The 20,016-nt window shown below is 39.5% G+C and overlaps 1 protein-coding gene across 1 annotated transcript; it reads right to left on the reverse strand.

Annotated features, from left to right (window-relative positions):
* Positions 1-815: 815 nt before the first annotated feature.
* Positions 816-19,656, reverse strand: wdr95 (WD40 repeat domain 95). The gene is made up of 29 exons (XM_065960795.1): positions 19,518-19,656; positions 18,869-19,127; positions 17,604-17,657; positions 17,436-17,519; positions 17,206-17,271; positions 15,747-15,977; positions 15,311-15,396; positions 15,084-15,176; positions 14,955-15,000; positions 14,805-14,851; positions 13,698-13,815; positions 13,448-13,517; positions 12,681-12,921; positions 12,486-12,591; positions 11,449-11,600; positions 11,074-11,176; positions 10,795-10,901; positions 10,624-10,703; positions 10,472-10,526; positions 10,340-10,385; positions 9,887-9,946; positions 6,251-6,413; positions 6,077-6,157; positions 5,919-5,977; positions 5,224-5,356; positions 5,018-5,057; positions 3,784-3,872; positions 2,406-2,590; positions 816-1,255 (listed from the first exon to the last, which is right to left on the reverse strand). The coding sequence occupies exons 1-29, from the start codon at positions 19,583-19,585 to the stop codon at positions 1,199-1,201; spliced, it is 2,979 nt and encodes a 992-aa protein (XP_065816867.1). The 5' UTR covers positions 19,586-19,656; the 3' UTR covers positions 816-1,198.
* Between the last annotated feature and the right edge of the window lie 360 nt (positions 19,657-20,016).

A 20,016-nucleotide genomic window follows, 5' to 3' on the forward strand; every position in this document is an offset into this window, starting at 1 on the left:
AGTAATAGTAGTAGAGGTAATGTGCAGGTACTTGTGTGCGTGTGTGTGTCTGTATGTGTGTGTGTACACAAGTGATGATCATTTTTTAGGTTTTCCACAATCTCTTTGGGTCTCATTTCTTTCAACAGTGGCCTAACACCATTAAATACCTCAGGGACTATTTGGACTGTGCAAAATGCAGTTGCAGGCACACTAACACACCTCACCCGTTTATATTGTTTAATGTTACATTTTAGTTTCCTCGCACACAATGACCGTGTAAGTCAGTCAGGGAGGCAGACGACCTCTCTGCTTTTAAGAGCAGACCTAAGGTGGTATGGACCAGCTCCTAGTTATGCAGCTATAGGCTTAGACCACCTGGGGTACGGCCACACTCGACTCCAACTGCGACAGTTATTAATACAAGGATTACGTCTAAAATCATAAATATTAAAGTGAATCTTAGAGCCCCTCAACTTCAACCTCAATAATTAAGATAATCCATCCTCCCCATTTCATTGCCATTATGTGTCTTAAGATAACATTTGTGCTATAAAAATAAAGATTGATTGATTGATTGATTGAGTGAGTGAGTGAGTGAGTGAGTGAGTGAGTGAGTGAGTGAGTGAGTGAGTGAGTGAGTGAGTGAGTGAGTGGATGCATTTATCCCATGCATTTAATCTCCCCTCCCTCTAAGTCAGAGCTAAAAGCATTCTATTCTCCTAAGTCACAAGTTATTAAATATTACTGGGCTAGGAAAGACATGAAAGGTACTGTTTCAGAGAATTCATCAATAAAATATGACGTTGATAAATTAAAAAGGTATGCATGCTTTTATTAATGATACATATAAAGCAGAAGAAACTTCAACGGAACCAAGATGATACATTTTCAAACACTGATAATACATCATATCTGAAAGACAAAGAAATTAATTATACAAACTAAATTGTCACTGAAATTGACTGATTGTTTTATTTTTCATCTGCTACTACACCACAGTGCTCTGATACATGTGGAACCTACAGTACAATGGCTGCCATTAGGGCACCATTTACACCAAGTGTTAGCACAAAAACAGACTTATTAACATTTATAATTTGATATGGCTTGATATTAGCAAACAGTTACCGATGTACAATAACAGCAGGCATGGATACGCAATAATTTACTCTCCTTTTGGTTCTGCTATTTAGCTAGTCAATGCAATCCACAATGTTTACCAGCTAGCTGCTGACTTTGGAGCCTTCTTACCAAAAACAGCCGCCGACTGCACCTGTAAACAATAACAGTGCTGTAAAGTTTAGGGTTTGTCAACCAAACCTGTGCAGTATGTTCACATACAGTTAGTCATATGTTCATCTGTCCATGTAAATGTTTGGATACAGCTGCTCTTAGAATAAAGGACAAGAGTTCAGTATAATATGCTTAAATGTTGTTAAGTTGTTATAGAGGGTAAATATGAGCAACCTCTTAATATTGCATTAGTTTGGTAGATATTTTGTATAATAATTTAGTAGAAAGACTCACTAAATGTGCTCTCCCTCACAGGCTGAAGTCATGAATGTCACACTTTATACACCAGCAAGCAGATGTGGACAGTTGTGAGTCTACAATGCAAATAAGAGCAGTCTGAATTTAGTTGAGCAGCATCACCGTACACTTCTTCTCAGCTTCTTTTTTCAAACTGAAGCAGCTTCAGATCACACGAAACCAAAAACCTTTTAAAATATTTTTTCTACACTGTAATCCATCCAATGTTTTACCTCAGATATGGCTTTGTTGAAAAAGCCAGGACGGTTTGATTATACACAGCCCAAGTTCTCATTCGCTCTGTTAGACTTTTCCTTGCTGTGCCTTTATTGAAAGTAATACTGCAATGTCCTACTTTCCAAATTGTGATCGATACAGTTCCCCTTTATTCAGTTGACTCCTGTTCCTCAGTACTGCTTATGAAAGGATCGATAGCAGCGGGGGAGAGGTCAGGTCTTACTCTGGGGTTTGGTGGCTCCGCAGTATCAAAGCCTTTCAGAGCGCTGTGGTTCGATAGCTTGTTAGTATGCCTGACAGTTTCACAACACAGCCTGAAATGCAAACGAAGCCACACTGACTCTAAATATAAATCCGTCACTTTTTAAGCTGAGTCTGGCGTAAGACTTGCATTGCCTATGTACAGTAGTCTTTGCTGTTATAATGGTTATAACACACCCACTCTTGTCTTCCTCTGGATGCAGCTGGCTTTTAATCTTCCTCAGTGTCTGTGCCACTGATGGATGTTGGAGGAAGTCTCGGCTTACTGTGAATCTCTGACTGCAATTATGTCGCAAGAAGAGTAGGCAAAGTTCAGTTCAGCTGAACAATTGGAGGAAGAGAGAGACAGAGAGAGAAAAAGCAGAACTCAGATAATCACTTGTGAAGTAGCTCACCTTAAGTTCCCCTCTGTATGTATCAGTGTTGTCAGGATTGATGGCATCAGAAAGATTTGTATGTGTTTTCAGAATTTCATGATCTGGCATACTCAGAGGATCAGTCAGAACCTCATAGGGGACCGCAGGATGCTTCCAGGAAGAGGGGATGTGGATGCTCCAGCTCTCAGACTGCCCAAAGGTCCCTGTGGATGAAGAGCAAAGGTCTCCGTTTTAATGTTTTGACAAATTGCACGGCATGGCGCAGAATGAATGTTACACTGTCAAAACTGTGGCTTCCTAAAATGTCACAATGTCTGAATCCATTCGAGATCATTTGACTGCAGCAGTGCCCTACTGTGCAGCACACCTCCTACAGACCAGTTTGATAGATAAGGTATACCAATTATGGCTATATTGTTTGTCTAATTTTCTCTTCAGACAAAACTGAAGATTGTAAACTTCAAACAATGAAAAACTGATAATTATGACTAAAATGTTTTTGCCTGTTATCTTGAAGGAGCTATGGGTGCAGCTTCTAAGTATTTGGAGGGCTCAAGCTAGTAACCATAGACTGGTAGTAACATACTCTTCTCATGTCTGATTCGGAGCATTTAGAGAAACACAGAAGGACGTCGAGATGAGAGTTCCCGTGTGCCTTCAGTTCAAAAAAAGTTAAAGGCTGTTTAAAGGAAAAGTTTGACCTTTTGGGAAATACAAGAGTTAAGAAGAAAAATACACCGCTATGGGCTCTTTATATGAAGCTACAGCCAGCAGCCCGTCAGCTAAGCTTATCATAAAAGGCCCTGAACAGGAGGAAACTGCAAGCCTTTCACAGAATATAAGAATCTAAATTCAACTACTAGCATCTCAAATACTCACCAACTAAAGTGTTATCTGTTTTTTTGTTTTAAATGAACTAATTCCTCTTTGTTTGCAAAAATAAAATATAAAATAAAACCTCAACAAATTACTGTTTAGGCATGTCCTATATGTCCACATGGCACACACATTCTTGAACTAGTGATTTTTATTATTTGACACACTGTACACCTGCAGGACAGGTAGTGTTGCAGAGTTCAGATGTTTACCAGCAGGCAAAGAACAATGAAGCTCACATGTAGTTTGTTATGTGCACATTGCACTAAAAGGTTACATGGCATGTAGACAGAGAAGAGGAGGAGGAGGAGGAGGAGGAAGGAGGGCCTGATAGCTATTTTTTTCCTAAAATCCCCCTCATGGTTCAAACCAGCTATTTACCGTCACTCTGGAATAAACATGCACATCAATTACAGCATTCCCACCTTAACCGTGGCACCATGTTCAAGACTAATGCTATTTGCATGAACATTAATATCGTCCAGACAGAGCGGATTGACGGATACTAAATGACACCCACCTATGAATTCTCCACGTGCACTCCACAGGCGCACCGTGTAGTCTGTAGATGAGGTAAGCACCACTTGATCACTGTCAACAATCTGCAGTCTGGACCAGAGTAAAGAGACATGAGATGCAATGAGAGACGGCGTTTCTGGCAGAACACTCTAAATCACCCGCTCTGTTGGGTGATCTGCATCGTGGGCAGCATCTCACCTACGTACACTCGCGCGCACGCACACACACACACAAACACACACACACACACAATCACTTCTACTCTGTAGAAGAGGGAAAGTTAATGTTTCTGCTGCAGTGACGGCCCGCGACTGAGAATGATTGACCCCACTAAGGATGCTTTCACAAGAAGTTTTAAGTACAAAGTTAGTTAATTGTTGGGTACAAAGCAGGTTCTAAATGATATCTGACTGCTGTCCAATGACTTTAACTCGTAACAGGATGAGTCATTAAAGCCTTTTGTGTTTTTGTAAACCAGTCTCGTAGCAGATTGTGAAATGCTCGAAAAATCATAATCTTTAGATTTCTTCACACGTTCATTTCTTGTCATTCTGCATATATTTCAGTTAATGTGTTTTTTTCGTACCTCTAAGAAGTTAGGTCATAGAATAAAGAGCATTCAGGTCAACCTGTAATAGGGCAAGTTGATTTAAATGCTTACATTGGCTGGGACTTTTACCCAATAGATCAGGGAACTTGTAAAAAAACGTCAGGGACTTAAATGTGTTCTTGCATAGCTGATGTCTCACTCAAACCCCCTTATCGTTTTCTCAACTTAATACATTGGTGCAGTTTGTTTTGGCCCACTGAACCCCATAGTGGTCCTAGCAAAAAAAAAAGGATCGATCAAAGCACCATAGATGGCTGATTTAAGTAATAAGAAAGAAAAACGCTGCTACAAGACTTTTCTCTGGCTAATCTCCAGAGAGTTCTGGTTTCACACGGGACACCAACAGCTTAATCCGAGGTTAAAGTGAATTAACTCTTTCTGCTGAGATCACTGAAGGTTGGATGGACTTCATTTGTAATTAAATAAATAAATACCCCCCCCACACACACACACACACACACACACACACACACACACACACACACACACGCACACGCACACATAATGGAATCTGACTGACTATAACAGTTAGAAAAAAGTGAAACTTACAATGCTCACAGATCTATAAATAAATTGCATAAGTATTTTCCAAACTGCCTCAGGACTGTGTTTATATTGTTCATACCCAGTGATTCTGCTGGTGTGAGCTCTCCAGAAGTTTTCAGCTGAAAAAAAAACATAGCTAAAATAAGATAATCCTTTGTTCATATCACAATGGAGAAATTTACAACAGAAACAATCTCACATATGTGCTTTTTCAAAGGTAGGACCACATTTTATTCTCCTTGTACGTCGAATCAAAGTCAAAAACATGAAAGAAATGCTGCTTACCTCTGACAGTATTCTGTTCTGGGTCAAACTTCTCCATGTTGTAAACATAGATGTAACCAATTTGGTCGGCAGCGTACAGCAACATTTCCTTTTCTGTTTTTGCCATTCTAGTAATCTTTTGTTGGAATCTAGACTGTAAAAACACAAGACATTAAAATTCTTTCAGGTACTTTGTAATTATAGCACCGACATTAAGAAAACTATCAATTATTTGGCTTTCTTCTATTCAAATTAAAAGCATAAAAAAGACACAATCAACACAATCATCATTAGCACCAGACAGTTATTCTACCCTGTGGGGACTAAATGTTTTCTTGAAGACAGTCTAAAAACATTCCCCGGGTAAAAGGCCCCAAAAAACAACTGGTACAAAATACAACACATAAAGTAAAAGCGTTTGTAAAATTTGAGTATCTTCATATTTTAGAACAAAAAAAAGACTATTTCTTCTTGATATGAGAGACTTTTATGCACGTTTCATTTCATCCCCTTTAGTTCCCCCCTTTTTGGATATAAATGGTTGCTGCTTTGCATTACAGAACTGCAAGTTGTTTAAAAACAAGAGCTAAGCAAAGAACCATAAATTACCTTTCTGTTTAATCAGCAGTTTTGCAGGTGACTCTTGAAAGAAGAGTCCTATTTCTCTCGATAACAGAAAGTGAAACCAAGAAATGAGGTTGAATTAATTATCTTACAGCTTTGAAGGTGCCTAGACATTTTCCTCCACTGAGCACGTTCCAGAGATTTATATCACCTTTAAAAAGACAGGATACATAGTAAAAGTGTGTTAACAAGTATTATGGAATATTATAAAGTGCAATCATGTGATTAAATTGCGGTTTATAACACTGACCTAAGGCCCCAGATGACAGGAGCGCTGTAGTCGAGGAAAACTGCTTTAGGAAAATGATACTTGGAACGCTTGTATCCAAACCTGTTTGACATAAAAAAGAAAGAAAAAACAGACAAACAAATAAATGCTATCAGAGTTTTTAATAGAAGTACTATAGTGATGTGCCCAAATCACCTCCAGATGTTTTCGGATCAGTCAGAAGCGGGCTGACAAAACGACACTGTATACGTCCAGAGACGACGTTCCACACGATAATCTCTCCATCATAGCTGCTGGTGGCGAGGAGAGACGGCGGGCACTGTGTCACGCACAGGATGTCGTCCTTATGGCCGTTTTTCTGAGCAAAGAAAAGATGTGAGTGTTATTGAAGAACTGCGGAATAAAATTAAATCAATGTCAGTCCACTTTACAATTTAAGGAAAAGTCCCTCCTTCCTCATGATCTTCTCTCTCATTTTGGTGGAAAAGCTGTTTGTGTCAAGAGTTACATGAGAAGATCGATTCTACCCTTTCATGAATCTACAGCTAGCAGCTGGTTAACTTAGCTCTGTACTGGCTAGCTTGTAGCCTGCTAGGAAAGTTTGTCTGTCAGCTTGTCTGAAGCTCTCTCCATTACAAGCTTCATGTTTGCAAAATACATTTTACCTTTGGACACAGGGAAGCTTTTTTCTACATTTTATACTCAGCTAAGCTAAACTGACAGTCCGGTAACTTACTGACATTTTAAAGACATGATGGTGGCATCAATCTTCTTATTCAACTCTTGCCAAGAAAGCAACCAAGCATAAAAGCCAAAATGTCAGTTTAGACATGATTATACACTTTGCATGCCTCACAGAACAAGTAAATGTCGTAAAGTTCACCAGTCTGTCAGCCAAAAAACTTCAGGAAAAATCTACTTTAAGGGCAAAGAAATGAATAAAATATGTTTTTGACTCTCTTCAAGTCCCATAGAAATGTCAAAGAGTTGTCACTGAGTTTTCGGTTTTGCTCACGGTAGCTATGGCCAAGTGTGTCACACATTTTTGGATCAAGAACTGACTTGATGTCAAACCCTGAGTGCACGGACGTATTGAACTCAAAAAGGAATATTCTGCTCGGTGCAACGATGCCAACAAGAAACAGATTTCAGGAAAAGCAGATGGCAGTTACGACTTCGGCACTGACAAAGTAAACGAACTCATAAATGTCATCCAAACCAAAGTGAAATATTTAGATGAGCTTGGCCAGTGTTTTTATATTTAATGAGATGCATCACAACACTGGCCATCTGGAGGGACAGGAAAATCCACTGTGAACCCGAGGCTTTGTGGACAAGGGAAGGAGAGTGACCTATATAGAGCAAGCCATTGATCTTCCTCCTACAGGCCATTAATGAAGAACTATTTCAAGAGAGGGCTCTGTAGATAATCAAAGGGGTCACTTTTCTTACCGGCCTCTGTAAATGCAATCTTTCTGCTCTGCTAATGGACCTCTTTGAGGGTGAGTGTAACCAGCAGCCATAATGAAAAAGATGGAGGGGAAGTCTGCGTCACCTTCATGGATCATGCAGTGTGAATCAATTATCCACCAACAGAGAGAGCTGTGCCCCGCTGTCAGAGGTAACCTGACCACATCATAACACCAAATTAGATTAAGTAACTGTAATAGTGAGTGTTATTGAAGCGAACTCTTTGTAAAGCTTTGAGTGCAGTTAGAGATTTTATTTTTTTATTATTATGATTTCAGAGTTTTAGTATTCTATGCATTTTAATCCTGAACCAGACTCAAAATGTGTTTGGAAAACAAAGTTAGATATCAGTGGAAAATGTCAACACCTGTTGGATTAGCATGCTTAGCACAGTTATCAGAGGTGTAGCTACAGATAAGTGCTAATGACTTTGGTTATCCTTTTATTACTTGTTAAATGCTTTGGTGGTCATGAACCACAGATGTGTCATCTGCTTGATCGTGTGCTAATAGCTAATTAACCATTGTTAACATGCTAATATGTTAAAGTAGGAAAGAGAATATACCTAATTTTAAGCATCAGTGTGTTAGCAAGCCTCTTAGCATTTTAGCATTAGCACGGCTGTGCCTCAGTAGGGTTGCCATGTTGTTTGTGTCTACAGGATTACAGAAAAATAGCATATCTGACTTCCTTACTAGCAATGACAATTTAAATTTCATAGAGGAATAGAGAAAGTTTGCATCAGGGTGGCCTCTGGGATTACCCTTCCATTTGCTCCAATTGTAATTATTATTAAATTGTACAAAATTTGCATGATTTTTACCTTTGGGGAAAAAAAGTTGTCCGAAGGATGGGTTGTTCTAATTAAATAAGTATTTTCACCCTGACTCAATAATCAATGATGAGGAAAAGAAGTCCCACATCAGCAGTGTTGGCAGTTGTCTGACGTGCTTTGCGTTACAACATTGTGAGATTTTAGGGGATTGAATCATCCGCCTTTCTCAAGGGGATTATTCACGAAATATCTCTGTAACTTTAAAATTGGAAAAATAAATATGCAACATGACTTCTCTTCACAAAGTAATCCTGAAACATTTTTCTTCTACAAACAAAAAGGAAAAAAAACACAGGGGATTTAAAACTGACACTACCCTTTGAGACTTTGTGACGAGAGTGCACATAGGGCACTTGGTGCACACCTTGTGATCTGAAGTGAGTCAGTGATAAAAATCATCCTTTCAGTTCACTGACAGCATGATGCAGAGCCTGTCACACACTACAGGTACTGACAGGTCAAAGCTGGGCTGCACAGAGCCTCAGACACAAAGAGAAGCTGTGTGATATATGAAATATGTACAGGACAATATGGGAACAGAAGGACATTTACAAAAATAATGTAAAATGAATGAAGATGAGGAACAGAAATTCGGAAAGCATACACTATTTAACAAGGAAAGGTGAAGGAAAAAGCAGAAGGTGGAGGACTATGAAACTCGCTGCTCGAGTTTAAAATGTGTCTGCAGGCGATGCTGCACAGTAGGGCAGAGATCAGGGAGGCTTTGTTACCCATCTCAGGTTTTAGCCAGTCAGCAAAAAAATGGTTCTTGGGACCAAAGAATTAAGTTTCCTCTGTGTGTCTGACTTATATAAAAACAGAACCAGCAGGGAAGCTTTATCTTCACAGTCCTTTAGATGCACTAGTGTCTATGGCGAGGCAAGGACAGAACTGGGGAAGAAACCCTTCTATATAATGCACAAAGTGGGGATCATTTTACTATTCAATGCTCTAATGGATACTTAGACTGCAATAAATCTCGAACCCTTTCTGCAAATAGCTCGTAACCATGGCTCTAAAAATGGAGTAGAAAGCAAAACATTGTCTCAGGAGTGCTGAAAAGTAGAAGTATTAATAGATTGGAAATACCTCAAAATTGTTAATATGCTTCTGAACTTCCCAGAACTTGAAACTTAAACTCTTCTTCGTATATTTTTTATAGATTAAAATACGCAGAAGCAACTAAAACCCTTGTCTTGTTATGATTATAATACATTTAGAAGTAATTGTTATGAGCTGTTGTATGGAGCTGCAACACATTGTAGAATGTGTTTCAATGTTGTTTTTTATTCACAACATGAAGAACCTTTCATCAAACAGAGACCTGAGCTTTTTCCTAATGGAAGAAGAAAGACTGGGTTAGGGTTAGGGTATCAAAGTATCTGCCTCTGTCATCTAGCATGCCTGACTGAATGTCACAGAGGGATGCGAACGCACAGTAAGAACATATTGAAGTGCATATGAAATTAGATCTTCATAAACATCTTTCCTCAAAGGTATTGTCAAGATCGTTTTCTGTGAATCACCAGATCATCCTGCCAGGAAGGGTGTGGCCTCTGGACATGATGAAAATCCTCAGGTACATCCTGATGAAATACAGATCCACAGTCAGCAAACAGAGCCATTTAACACCTCAATGGTATGTTTGGATTATAAAAATAGCAGCTGGAAGACTGTTGACATTAAAAATCACATTAACTAAGCAATCAAAGAAAGTGTCATGGACCATGCAGTATACAAATGGAGTTTGGTTTCTCAATTGTCTGGTTTTATAATGAAATCCAAACAGGCTATATGTGAAAAGAACTATCAGGAGTTTTTATTATTGCCGTTTCATATTGGATTTCAGGTTATTATTACAATGTAAACAGATGGAAATGGGATGCAATATGATGGAGCGAAGGAGGAACTGGAGAAATAATTGGAAAGGGATGTCATGAAGCACAGCTGACAAATAATACCTTTTCTTTTGTACTCACTGAATAAATGTCAATCTTCCAGTCCCGGCCGACAGACATCACATAGCTGCAAATATCAAGAGCACAAACTCAACATGGACTAGAACTCACACTGAGCAAAGAGAGCTTGCCAAATATCAAACCTTTACTCACGAATTCTTGCGAACTTGCAGGAAGATGCAGTCACACACCTCATTACAAACACCATCTACAGGAAAGATTCGAGTTAAGTATTTACAATGAATTGTTGGTAAATTATCTCAAATGCTTCATGTAAGGGATTAAATCAAATGTAGCTGATAAACCCTTTTTCAGTGTCTTCAGGCACTGCCCGTTGTTGAAGTTCCAGATCTTCAAGCAACCATCTCTTTCGCCTGTGACAAGTCTGCAAACACAAGAACGCCCTGTGATTACATAGAGGTCGAATTGATTTCATGAAAACTGAAACTTTTCGCAAGCTCCTTCATTCAATGTACCTCCTCCCTTTGGGGTCAAAGGTCATACATGTGACGGCAGACAGGTCATGTGCGCCGCCAAACTCAAAAGCCTGCCTCCCTGTGTCGAAATCCCAGACCTTCACCACCTGAAACCAGTGATGTTTGGAGATTATTGTTATCACCATGACAACCATGACTACTACTAGTATTACTTCAGCTGCATTTTAAAATAGAGAGAAAAGGACCTGTTTTAATAAGAGTGAAATTTTAAGATGGTCATCTGTTTAATCCTTTTTTGTTAGATATCAGTTTACTCACAGAGCCCTCCGTGCAGCTCACAACTTGACGAAACTCCTCGCTGTAGCCGCAGCACGTTACAGGCTCATTATGTGAAACAGTCAGCCGTCTGTGAAGCTGTGGCCTTACAGAGCGAAAAGATAACAAAATGAATAACGGGGAGATTATTATAAATTAATGGACTGAAAAGAAATCTTAAATTATGTATCTCTTGAGTGAAAGTGGGACTTTTTAAGCCTTTAAAAGAAAATCTTCAAAATCATCAGATGTCCTTTTGTTTTAGAACCTCCCCCAAACAGTCGTTCTTAAATGAGTTCAGTGAGGGGAATATTTTCAGATTGCCTCCAGAGTACATTGAATCTATGATGAATTAAGCACAAGGGCCTGACAGCCAACCTTCTCTTCAGGGAGAGCACAGCCATGCAGTCTGCAGCAATGTAAAGGGATTTCAGAGCAGAGGAATACGAGCACGCCGATATGTCTCCATGAATCCCGCTTGTTTTTGGGTCTGCTGTAAACAGGCAACACTGATCCTGAATATCCCAGATCTGAGGAACAGATGAAGGAGGAAGTCTTTGCATTATTCAGTAAAGTAAAAGCAATGCCATACCAAATAAATTACAAGTGAATGTAAAAAAATCCAAAGTTTCACATTTCTTTTGTTGTTGCTGTATATGCAGCAGTGCAACGCTGGATGTGCTTCATGTTGCTTTGTAGTTCAAACTAGACTCATGCATCATGTTTATGACATGTTTGTACATTTTTAATCATCATTTTTAATCCGCAAGGTATAGTTTCTATATAGAGGAGTAGATTGTAATCATTCCCTTTTGGGAAAAATAAAACAGTAACTCAAATTAAAATAAAATGGCAGGAATAGAAGTTTTTAAGTGCAATACTTGAGTACATTTAACTTTTATCAAGTTCAAGAGTGAAATATTTGCAGAGGTTTAATGGACAGTCATAATTGTGTTGTTTATATTTTGCTAATTCAGTGAAATATACCACTTTATAGGGCAGGTGGCTCAGTCTGTAGGGATTTGGGTTGGGAACCAGAGGGACACTTATTCAAGTCCCGTTGCGGACGTAATCTGGAAATTGGACTGGTAGCTGGAGGTGTGCCAGTTTACTTCGTGAGCACTGCCAAGCCCACGACTTCATTGACAGGACTTTGTGTGCAGTCCCCTTCCTCTGACATCTCTCCTTTAATGCATCTCTGTAGGATCCAGTTTGTGCATGTGTGTATTTCACCCTGAGTGTGTAGCATGTCTCAACAAGAAAGTGAAAAAGTGAAATTTCCCCTCTGGGATTAAAAAAAAGTACATCTGCCTCTTCTTCTAACTAATGTGCCTTCTGTTACCTGAATGCTATATTGATTTTGATCATTTAGAAAAGAAAAATCTAAAATGACATTAAAAGCTAACATGCATCACCTTCACAGTGTTGTCTGTGGAGACAGCAAAGATTTGACTGTCCTCTGAGAGGATGAAGAGATAGACGATGGGGGCAGAGTGGCCTTTCAAAATACCGGTCGGTTTCCTAAAAGGGAAACAGAAACCATATGAGGTGTCTTGTTTTTGATTAATGCTAACTTCTTTAATGATTCCTAATGAGCTCTGGTTTCTCACCCAGCAAAATGAGGGTTCCACATGCGTATGAGTCTGTCCATGCCTCCTGTGACCAGCAGGCTGTGCTTCTGGCAGAGGTCAAACGTCTTGACCCCTTTGTAGACGCTGAAAACGGTCTGGTCACACGATTCCCGCAGCTGTGGAGTCCAGCTCAGTTGGATCTTCTTAATCTTCCCTTCATAGCAGGCCTCTCTGATCTCAATCAGCTGCTGCTCGGCGTCTGTTAGTGGCAGCACGCAGCCTTCAGGAGAAAAAAAAGGAGATTTTATTACAAGGCCACAAACATCAATCAAAACATGCTTTTGGAGCGAGGGTGAGTCATTATCAGAATAAATGACCGAGCTGGCTAGTGGACATGGGCGATCAACCAGGCATGCACACGCACACACACACACACACACACACACACACACACACACACACACACACTGTACACATCCTGGCATTGATTGGTGTATTTGTGATGGATGAGTCATTAACAGTCATCCCTCACAACTCTCCTAACAGGATGCGTGATGTTCAACACAGACTTTAATTACTGCACATTGTAGATTAAAAACACTTTGACGATCACAACAAGCATGCTTCAGTTTTTCTTCTGGATCTTAAATCGAAGAGAAGATGCATTTTTGAGGGACGGACAGTTAAGTATGTGTTTTAGATACACATCACACATTGTTAAAAGTATTGTACCGTTATCCCAATTGTTCCAGAAAGATGCCATAAAAACCAAAGAAAGCCGAAGAAACAAGCTCAACAAAAATTACCTATGACAAGAGACGAAGATGCGTCATTCGATGAGGAGACAACAGCTTGAAAGCTTTGAAAATATTTCGCCTAAAATAAGACAGCTGCGTTATTGAGCAGTTTTTGCAGCATATTCTGTTCATATAATGTCAGCATAATGTCATGCAACTGGACAATATTTACTGTATTACAGAACATCTTCTGCAGATATTATTATTATTATTAAGTTGTCACTGGGCTTAGCTTGAGTTATATAAAAGTAAAAATCACCTGTGTCACCCAGTCCCGATGAACCTTCCATCTCACAAAAGTCACATTCGGAGAAAGCACCGCATTGTCAATCGCTATGTTGGGTATGTTTCCAACTTTTGGTTGTTTATTCCACAATCTATAAAAACACAGAAGTTAAGATTTACAGCCAGGCCTGAGAGTCGTCACAGACGCAGCCTCACATGCAGAACCTGTAGTGGTGTTGATTGGCAGGAAACCTATAGAATGCAAAGGTATAATTTTCCAGCACATTTTTAAAATAGCCTTTAAAACAGGATTCGCGAAAAGAGCTTTTTATTCATGGGTTCAAACACTGCAGTATATTTTTGTAAGCAAAATGAAACAAGTGTAGGATTACTCCTGTGAGAGACACTCAAATACCCGTGTTTTCATCCTGAAAAGAGTAAAAGGTGCCGCATTTAACAAAAAAAAAAGAAAAAAAGCTATTCAGAAGACTGTGTTTGCCACAATGTGAGTGCTATGACCTTTTAGCCGATGGATGACTAAGCACTGATTCACTGTAAATGCATAAAACCTGATGCATTTCAATGAATTATGTAATATAGACAATACATTCCAGTCAGAAAGGGGGTTGAAGATAAAATAGACTTTCACATTTTATTAATCTCCTATGCTGTTACTCAGAGGAGAGCCAAATCTTTCATCTCATCCACAAGTGTTTGTTTGCCCAGGATTACCCAGACGCTCTGCAATGTATCTGTCACTCACAGGACACAGTCGCGTGTCTATTACCCCCTTACAAATCCTCATTAATCAGCCAAGAAAACAACCTGGGGGAGAAACAAGACAGTACACAGTTCTGATTGGCTACTAATAGTGGACGTCTCCCAGTAGAGAGTTTGCGTTTGTCACTCAGCTGAAAAACAAAAAGTCTAATCACTGACTTAAAGAAGCTTTCAGAGTATTGCTGGATAAATTATTTGCTCATTTGCTCATCTAATTATAGTCTAGAAAAAGTCTATATTCTGTGTACTGAACATATCGCCATGGTAACCTCTGTCTCTTGTTCAAATGTGGGTGTGATTGTTAATTAAACATTATACATATGAGTAAATATGTGTAGGTCTTCAAAGAAGCAACAATTACCTGAGGGTATCTTCAACTGAGGATATTAAAATAATTGTCACACATCCCTGAAACATAAACACTTTAATTAACCTCCGCAGCATTAATTAAGCACAATATAATGAGAGATCGATGTTTAGAAATCAGATACGTTTTTCATAAAAAGAATACCTCAGTGTCTCCATAGACAATACAGCATTTATCAGAGCCTGTGTAGCTAGAAAAGAAAAACACAAACAGCATCAGTGGCTGTTATTGAGACCTCTTGAAGGTTTGATTAGATGCAGCGCTGAAGCTCACCTGTAGTCTAACGTTAAAGCGACTGTGTCGAGTGCGTTGATCTGACAGTAAGGCTCCAGAGAGGAAAGGTCATGAAGTTGGATCTCTCTGTCCCTGCGAGATAACAAAGTCAGGCACGATAAACAAAGCCTGAGGAGCCTAGCACCTGCAGTAAACAAAGATAGTCAATGTGCTCAAAGACTCATTTGCTCTTGAAGTCATCTTCTGAAACTTTTTTCTCTCATTACCCCGTTGCAATCATCAGCTTGTTGTACTCTGTCATCAAGCAGAAATCACTGGCCCACTTTGACTTTCTGTTTGCAGGGCCGTCATTCTGTAAATTACAAAAAGTATGAATCAACAGGTTAAAAACACAGTCACATTCCTTATCACTACAGGTGGCAGACCAACATTAAACGTGTACACTTTTTTGCATGATGCATGATATAAAGGCGTAATGTGTTTTCTGTAATCTCTTTTCATCAGTGTTCCTCTAAAGACCTGATTCTACATCCTGTGCCCCTACATTTACCTCAGTGGTTTTTCACATCATGTTGCCAGGGGTAACATGATCCGGCATTAAAATTAACATAGTGTTGTATGTAACATTGCATTGTCATTCATACCAGTCACATTTTCTTTTTTTTCAATCTAAAGGATTGTATCAGAATTTTTGTTTCTTACAAATATGTGTTTGGTCTTCACTGGTTTGAGGTCAGCGCTCCAGAAGCAAACCATCCCGTCTTCTCTCACTGTGGCGATGGTGCCATCATGGGCGGAGTGGATGTTTACGATGTCAACGCCGTGACACAACGTCCTCATGGTGGCCGGCAGAGAGAACGCCACCTGCTTGCTGCGTCTGAGGGTTTCCTGCTTCTCTTTGTGCTCCTGAAGCAAGTGTGTGCAGAAATCCCCCTGCAACATATTGTTAGAGTTGTGACTGGTAATGTGTTCCTCATGTAAATAAATGGACCTGTACCTGTACATATAAGTGCTTTTTTAGTCTTCTGACCACTCAAGGCTCGTGTACACTACATGTCACATTCACCCATTCCCACACATTTCAAACACTGAAAGCACAGGATACAATGTGAAGCCCACATCAGTGCTAACTAGTCTTATTCACACGCCCTCAGGATCAATAGGAGGTTCAGTATCTTGCAAAAGGACACCGTGGCATATTGACTGCCCTAGCTGGCATCAAACGCGAGCGAAAAATGATCCAATCTTCCACTGAGCCACAACAAAATGACACAGCTAACATTACCATGTCCAACATGCATTTATCTCTTTTTTTCTCCAACAAACATTATACTGTAACTCCATTGGTTGCTGTATCTGTTACACGTTGTCTCTACACGGTCGCATTGCCTTTCTTTGTTATTTTCGCCACTCCTATCATGTTATCTCCTATTTAAAAATAACAACACTGCGTGGCACAGTACGATTAAACATGTCTTTATAGATCTAGAAATTGCATGATTTATTATCATTCTTTCCAATTGCAACGTGAAATTTACAAGATAGATAGAAATATGGTGGTGTAGCTGTTTTGTTAATCAAGGCCTCATACTTACAACTGTAATGTATGTATATATATATATATATACAAAAACTGATTGGAATACCATTCTTTAAACACAACAAAATGTACAGAAGCCTTCTGGAGATGTAATTAAAAAGTGATGTGGAAATGTCCTTCCTATCTCCAGTGGAAATGAGGTCCTCTTATGAATGTAATTGTGAAATGTATTCCTGAATAACTAATTGTGCTCCAGTGTTACACTAGACAATATAACACTTTCTGATCACTTCTTTACAACTCATTTGCTTTACACTCATTACAACCTCTATAGTAACAGGATATCAAGCTGAGAATATAATGCCCAAAAGATACTGAGTATACAGTTGTTAGTGTACAACTTGACACCAGAAAAGCTGATTTATCCCAAATCATCGGTTCAGTTACACTTGTTCCACCACTTACGGCTGCAGGAATAGCCCTGTCGTATTTCATAGGGGCCTAACTGTTTTACTGCAGGTTTCTGGTGTTAGCATGCATGGAAATGTTTTATAACTGAGGCCATACACTCAATAAAAAGGCTGCATGCTCTATAAGAAACAAATATCAATTTCACCTCACCCATGAAATCCTTCCTCGGTCTGAATAATCAATCTTCTTGAACAGCCCTTGAATTTGTGCGTTGCTCTGTGAAATTAAAGGAACAAAAGAGCCGAGTACAATGAGACTTTTTATAAAGTAATGCAGGGATTGCAAAGACTGGGACTTAATTGAAGAAAGAAAAGCAGTGAACACAGAGATGAAAGAATCTGAGAGTAAGAGATATAAAAAGAAATGTCACACTGTCTTACTGTCTCAGGCAAAGCCAAACACTTTGCCACTATGCGTCCAAAACTCTTTGCATCAATGGACCTCAAGCCACGCGTTTCATATTCCTACAGGAAGAAAAAACACAGTCAAATCTTGCAGAGATGAAAAACTGAAGTGTCAGTCGTGTTTGTAAAAGCTGCAGTTTATACCTCAAATGCCAGTTTCAGTTTCTGGAGGTTGTCGAGTGATACTGCATCATCAATCTTATTGAAAAGGTAGGAAAAGGTGACATATTATGACATGCTTTACCTTCTATCATGCAGGTTGACTGAGAATTATAGAAGAAAAAGGACACACAATAGGAAGAATTTATGCTCAGTGGGTAAAAAAAAGCTTCTTCCAGTTAACTCAAATGCACTCACCAGGAAGTTCATTAAGTCTGAGTGCTAAAAAATACAAATGAAGGTTAGGGAGGGCGTATTTTGACACAGTTTAATTATCAATAAACATGATAAGGGCTCCACCTCTGAGTAAACGACTTTCTATAATGGCCACAAAATCCACCACCTGCTATGTTGAGCCTCTGAGATGCTTTTACAAGGCCAAATGACGAGCCATGCTCTCTGGGTTAATGGCCTCCCTTCAATTTGGTTTCCTAGCAATGGGGTCCTTGATCCGTGACACTCTTTGATCTGTCATTAATAAATAACAGGGATAAACAGCTCTAATTCCTTACGGGTATAACGAGGGTCGAGGTTTCCCTACGGAATCTCCTGAATTGCAAAGATAATTGTTTAATCAGTCAAAGTGATGGAAGGGCTGAAAGTGTTCACACAACCCAGACTGCTTTCCAAATCCCTTTATTAGAGCTGCATAACTTTGAACTCCCGAGCCTGTTCTGTCTAATCTGTGATGGCACATTGCTCATTACATAAAGCATGAGAGTGTGACTGACAACTGCAACTACACAAGCTTCAGTCACAGCCTTTGCACAGCAACTCTTACATCTTTCCATCATTCCTGTCAGCTTGAGAGCTTGGATATGAGTAAGTTCTTTGGAGTAAAGTTGGCTCAGCTACCGTGTTTGTGTTACTTTGGTCTGAAACATGGCCGTCCCAGGCTCTGGCACAGATTGTTCTGCACGATGTGCTGTCAGGCTCTGAGTAAATTGAGCATCAACTTGATTTAAAATGACGTTTTTGACATTACCTCACATTCATTCTGCTGCTGCTGCTGAAATATGCTTCAGCTGTGAAGTTTAAGCTTTTTGGGAAGAGGCTGAAAGCTGGCCATTGTAACACTCTAGTGACACCTTGAGGATGAAAGCAGCAGCTTTAAGTGAGAAGATGTTTGGAAAGGGCGAAGATGAATCCAGATTTTTCACTGAAATAATCTAACTGTCAAAGACAAATTCAATAAGGTCCCATTAACTTTTCTCATTTGACTCTAAGATCGATGCTTCTGTAAACTATACCTGGAGGCAGCAGAGTCTGCGAGTTGATTCAATAGTGTGGTGTTGTTGTCTCAGGATGTCTGCCTTATCTCCCAGTGTGACAGAGTGTCGTCTCCTGTTCTGTTTCAGCAGCTCTCGACTCAACCATTCAGGCAGCTTACGTCTTTCCTCGCTGACACCCACTGGTGCTGAGAAGTCACCTGTGACTTTTTCACCCGGACCACCTGGCCCTGTCGTGTTCCTCATTCTCTCCTCTTTCCTCTTCAGTTCAAAGAGGATACTAGAGGATTTAAGACATTTTTAGGACATACATAAAAAAATTTGTAAAAGCACAAATTTCCTCCCCCTTAGAAAAGTAAATAAAAACATTGTTTTATTTCAACTTGACTCAGGGCAGCCATTTGAAAAGTAACAGTGTCAATACCCATAAATATAATCCTAGGAATAAAGTTCCAGGTGAGCAGACCTCCTGTTTTACACGTAAACAGCTCAGTGCTGCCTCAGATAGCAACTACATCTCCATGACAACAGCAAACATTTCCTGAACAAGAAAGAGAAGTAAGGCATGTCCTCAACTAGGTCCAATCATTATTTAAAAATAAACTGCAGCTAAGATTGATATCAGGAATGAAATAAGAGAATTTAGAAGAGCAACAAAAAAGCAGAATACCTGGTCACACGTTGAGTTTCTAATCTTCCTGAAGCTGAAGAACAGCGAATCTTTTTCTGCAGGAGCATCCTGGTTGGTGTTTTTCAAAGGTTAAAATGATGCAAAATCAGACTTCATTGCAGCACATTTTCTCAGTCAGACCTCCCAACATGTTAATCAGACAGATCTTGCACAAGTGTACCTGACACTAACTCCTACTGTTACACCTGGGCGGAACAGGTGGCCCTGCGGTAACTAAGAAACCAAGAGTGACAAATGAGCCAATGACAAAAAGAGCAAGCACTCACAGGGAGTCAGAACTTCATCAACATCCTAAATCTCTTGCTTTTAGTGTGCCCTTGCTCAATTAAATAATGATTGATTGTTTGTGGACAATCTTTGATTAATTTATCCCATTAATCGATTTATTTGTGACATTTCAGTTGCATCTCAACAGGGAATCGACAAAAAAAAAGAAATTCGGTGAAAGACCTGGAAAAAGTAATGTCAAATTCCAAGA

This window comes from Labrus bergylta, chromosome 11 (genome assembly GCF_963930695.1).
Source record: "Labrus bergylta chromosome 11, fLabBer1.1, whole genome shotgun sequence".
Classification (NCBI taxonomy): domain Eukaryota; kingdom Metazoa; phylum Chordata; class Actinopteri; order Labriformes; family Labridae; genus Labrus; species Labrus bergylta.